Here is a 4,677-nt window from a genome sequence, read left to right on the forward strand (position 1 = left end):
AACACTAGTAGACACTGCGCCGTACGAAAACAAACTCTAAATTACTGAACTGTTTCCATAAAACATCTACTAATAACTATTGAACTGTAAACTAATTCATAAAACTTTTAATACAGATAAGCGTGACTAGACGATGAGTGCACGAGGTACTCGCGGATGGGGTACTAGAGGCCGAGGTAGAGGCCGTAGAAGGGCTCGACCTGAGTCCTCTTCACTAGGCAGTATACCAAATCTAGACATTAGAGAGATGCCGGTGTCACCTGCCACTAAGACTGGGTCACAAGACCGAGCGGCTAGGGACGACGCATTGTCTCAAGCCATGTTAAGGATTTTAGAGAGGGTTGCTGGACCTTACACTGTAGTCGGAGGCCATGAGTCGATTACGAAACGACTCCAATCTAACGGAGCTGAGCTTTTCAGGGGTATTACTGGAGTTGTTTCTAATGTGGCAGAATACTGGATAGAGGTCACAGAGAGAATTATGGACGACCTGGACTGCACCCTTGAGCAAAAATTAAAGGGTACTCTATCGCTGCTACTAGAGGTGTCCAAGGGTCGAGCCGGGCCCAGAAAAATTTTGGCCTACGTCCTAGGCCTGGCCCAAAATATGGGCCAGAAATTTTGTCCAGGCCCAGCCCGGGAAAAAATTACTAAGCCCGAGCCCTGTCCGGCCCGACCCATTTTTTTAATAAACACCAGGAATTTATTTTAAAATTAAAAAATAAAAAAAAGTATTTTAAAAATATTTTAAAATTAAAAAACTTAAAATTATATATTTATTATATATATATTTAAAAATATAGGCCCGGCCCGTTTTCTAAACGGCCTCATTTTTTTACCTAAACCCATATTTTGAGCTTATATTTTTACCCGAACCCTCCCATATTTCGAGTGGGCCGTCGGGTCGGGCCAGGCTGCCTGACCTATGGACACTTCTAGCTGCTACGTGATGAGTCGTATCAGTGGTGGCTTACTGTTAAGGAGGGCATTCAGCCCGATTGACTAACTTGGGAGTTCTTTAAAACTACTTTCTAGGGTAATATGTGGGGGCTAGTTATGTGGATGCCAGTAGGAGGGAGTTCTTAAATCTGATTCGGGGAGATAGATCAGTGACCGAGTATGAGGCTGAGTTTTTACGACTGAGCTGCTATGCTCGTGGTATGGTAACGACTGAGTACGAGCGATGTGTTCACTTCGAGGATGGCCTTAGGAATAATCTGAGGGTTCTGATAGCTCCACAGAGGGAGCGAGATTTTGCTACTTTGGTTGATAAGGTGAAGACGCTAAAGAAGTGAAGTGCACTGAGCGCCAGAACTGTGACAGAAAGAGGTAGGAATAAGAGGGATTCGGTGCCCTCGAGTTCCATTCTGAGGCCTAAGAAAAAGGCCAGAGTTGATGGGCCGATGAGAGTTGAGGCTCCCATTACTGCTACTGGACAGCCGTTGTGTACTTACTGTGGTAGGCGCCATCAGGGCGAGTGCTAGAAAAGAACTGAGGCATGTTTAAAGTACGATTCTCTAAAGCATAGTATTAAAGAGTGCCCACGGAGGTCCAATTAAATGCAAGCTCTGGGTAGTAATACTGCGCAGCCGCCAAGGGTAGTTCATTAGCCACCGAGAGGTCGGGGCCAAGCCAGAGATGGTAAGGGTTTAGGCCGTGTTCGGAGGGCACCAGGTACAGGTGCCAGTCATATTGAGGCAAGGTAACCAGCTTTAGTTTATGCTATTCGTCGTCGAGAGGATGGAGAAGCTCTAAACGTCATTACGGGTACGTTCTTTATTTATAATGTATCATATACTGCACTGATAGATATTCGATCCACTTACTCCTATATAGCTTGTACCGTATCTGAAAACTTGGGTATATTGATTGAGAGCACTACGAGTGAGGTCACTGTACGGAGTCCATTGGGGCAGTCAATAAGGGTTAACAAACTGTTTAGAGATGTTCCTCTAGAGGTTTAAAGAGTTATCTTTTTGGTTGATCTGATTAAACTATTTTTTGAGGAATTTGATCTGATACTGGGAATGGAGTGGGTTGTTAAACACCGAGTAAGCTTAGATTGTACCTCGAAAAGAGTTGTACTAAGAACTACGGAAGACAGCGAGGTAGTCGTAATTAGACAGCGAGGTAGTCGTAATTAGTCGTAATATTGAGGATTTTGGACTGAATAGCGAAAGGGTGCTCTGTTTTCGTGGAAGAATTTCTGTACCGAAAGATACTAAATTGAGGTAGTTTATACTACGAGAGATGCATAGTAGCCCTTATGCTATGCATCCTGGTTGAAATAAGATGCACCACGACCTTCATGAGTTATACTGGTGGCCAGGTCTTAAGCGAAATTACCGAATTTGTGGCTAAGTGTCTGACATGCCAGCAGGTTAAGGCTAATCATCAGTTACTTTCGGCTTTGTTGCAGCCAGTTAAGATTTCGCTTTAGAAGTGGCAGAGAGTGACTACAGACTTCGTCAGTGGGTTACCCCTCACACCTACTAAGAAGGATTCTATATGGGTCATCGTGGATCGATTGACCATGTCCGCCCACTTTAGTATTGCGTTCTATCCTCAGACTGACGACCAGTTAGATAGGGTGATTCAGATTCTAGAGGATATGTTAAGAAGTTGTGTAACTGATTTTCGAGGCAGTTGAGAGGATTACTTGCCGCTAGCAGAGTTTGTTTATAACAACAGCTATTAGTCTAACATTCAGATGGCACCTTACGAGGCTTTGTATGGTCGTAGGTTTCGTACACATTCATGTTGGACTGAGTTGGGTGAGCGGCGTGTTCTATGCTCTGAACTAGTTTTTGATATCGAGGATAAAGTTAGACCGATTCTGGATTGTTTGAAAGCGGCATCTGATAGGAAGAAGTCTTATGCCGATCTAAAGCATCGAGAGATTGAGTATTCTGTGGGAGACTTCATTTTTCTCAAGGTCTCGCCAAGGAAGCAGGTATTGAGGTTTGGTCGTAAGGGTAAGTTGAGCCCTAGGTTTATTGGGTCTTACCGCATACTGAAACGTGTGGGACCAGTTGCCTAGCAGTTGGAGTTACCTCCAGAATTGGATCGAATTCACGACGTGTTCCACGTCTCTATGTTGAGGCCCTATCGCTCTGATCCCACACATATTATTCCTATTGAGGAAATTGAGGTTCAACCAGATCTGACCTTTAAGGAGGAGCCAGTTCAGATTTTGGAGCTTGATGTAAAGGTTCTAAAAAGAGAATCCATCCCGTTGGTTAAGGTTCTGTGGCGTAATCATAGCCCTGAGGAAGCTACTTAGGAACCTAAGGATGTGATGCGCCATCAGTATCCTCACCTTTCTGGACCAGGTAAATTTCGAGGACGAAATTTTCTTTTAGAGGGTAGAGTTGTACACCCTAAAATTATTATTTTTGTTATTGTAAAAATGTGACACAATTGTGTATCAGCATTTGTAGTTAAGTGCTCTGGGTGAGTCTGGGAGGTCTTGAGTGCAAGCCCCGACTTTGGCAAATTCTAGTATTTTTCTGACTTAATCCCTATTTCTGGCTAGTAGGCTTTTCATTAAAAGTTTCTAAGTATTTACTAGAATGGGCTTGTTGGTCTGGTGGTTAAGGGGAGTGTTGGTTGGTAGAGGGTCAGGAGTTTAAATCCCTGCATGAGTTTATGGACAAATATATTTTTATTTGCTCGCCAGTTCGATAGTTTGAGTTGTATTAGAAATTTGAGTAGTGGGAGTTTGGTAGAGAGAATTTAGGGGACTGGATTTTGGGGTTATCAAATATTTTGAGCATTATCATTTCCTTTTTGTAAAATTTTGATTTTCCCAAAACTCCCCACCTTTCTGATGCCATCTCTTCTCCCTTTCTTCTTCACCTTTTGTTTTCTGTTGTCAAACTCGAATTTTTTCTTTCCATTATTCTTTATGTTTCCGTCTCTTTTGTTGGCCACCACACATTCGTTCCGTTGGGTTAATTTTCGTCGCACGTTCTGGTAAATAGAGTTTTTGCTCTCTTTAACTTACGATTTTTTTTTCAATCTTTAATTCGAAGGTTTGTGACGTTTCGCAGTAGCATCTCGCATGGATTAAGGGTCTCATCGTGTTATTGCGTAACCAACTATTTCGGGGTGCTGGGGTAAGCTTTTCATCACTTAAGGGATGCGTTTCTCATTACGGATTTAGTTTTAATTCGATCGATTAAGTGATAAATTTAGTGGAATTGGTCAATTATAGGTTCTGGAGAGCTCGGGGATCGTTGTATCATCAATCGATACCAGGTGTGTTCCTGAAACACAAAAATAAGAGATTCGGCAAAAAGCCAATATTGTTTGCTGTCTGGACAACAACAGTAGGCTAATTTTAAAAAAACCGCCATAAATTGTGGGGATCTAGGTAGAGGGTGAAAAAATATGAAATTAAAGATATTTGAGTCTAGTTTCTCATAGAAGAAACGAAATAAGCAAAAGAATTTCATATTATGAGATAATGAAAATTATTAAAATTTATATAAAAATAATTATGGGTTATATTTTATATGTTTAAAATCTTGATTGAGTCTATTTTCAAAATATACAAATGAAAACATCGTCCAAAATCTGTACGAGAAAATAATTAATTTTTAGTGCAGAAAGGTTGAAACTGCCAGATAGCGGAGTAGGGGAATCTTTAAAGAATAAACTATAATTACTAGCTAA

At 41.5% G+C, this 4,677-nt stretch overlaps 1 protein-coding gene across 1 annotated transcript; it reads left to right on the forward strand.

Moving 5' to 3' along the window:
• The first annotated feature begins 2,710 nt into the window (after window positions 1-2,710).
• Window positions 2,711-3,283, forward strand: LOC105762009 (uncharacterized). The gene is made up of 2 exons (XM_012579933.1): window positions 2,711-2,953; window positions 3,044-3,283. The coding sequence occupies exons 1-2, from the start codon at window positions 2,711-2,713 to the stop codon at window positions 3,281-3,283; spliced, it is 483 nt and encodes a 160-aa protein (XP_012435387.1).
• The last annotated feature ends 1,394 nt before the right edge of the window (window positions 3,284-4,677 follow it).

The sequence above is a fragment of the Gossypium raimondii genome, chromosome 12, assembly GCF_025698545.1.
Source record: "Gossypium raimondii isolate GPD5lz chromosome 12, ASM2569854v1, whole genome shotgun sequence".
NCBI lineage: Eukaryota > Viridiplantae > Streptophyta > Magnoliopsida > Malvales > Malvaceae > Gossypium > Gossypium raimondii.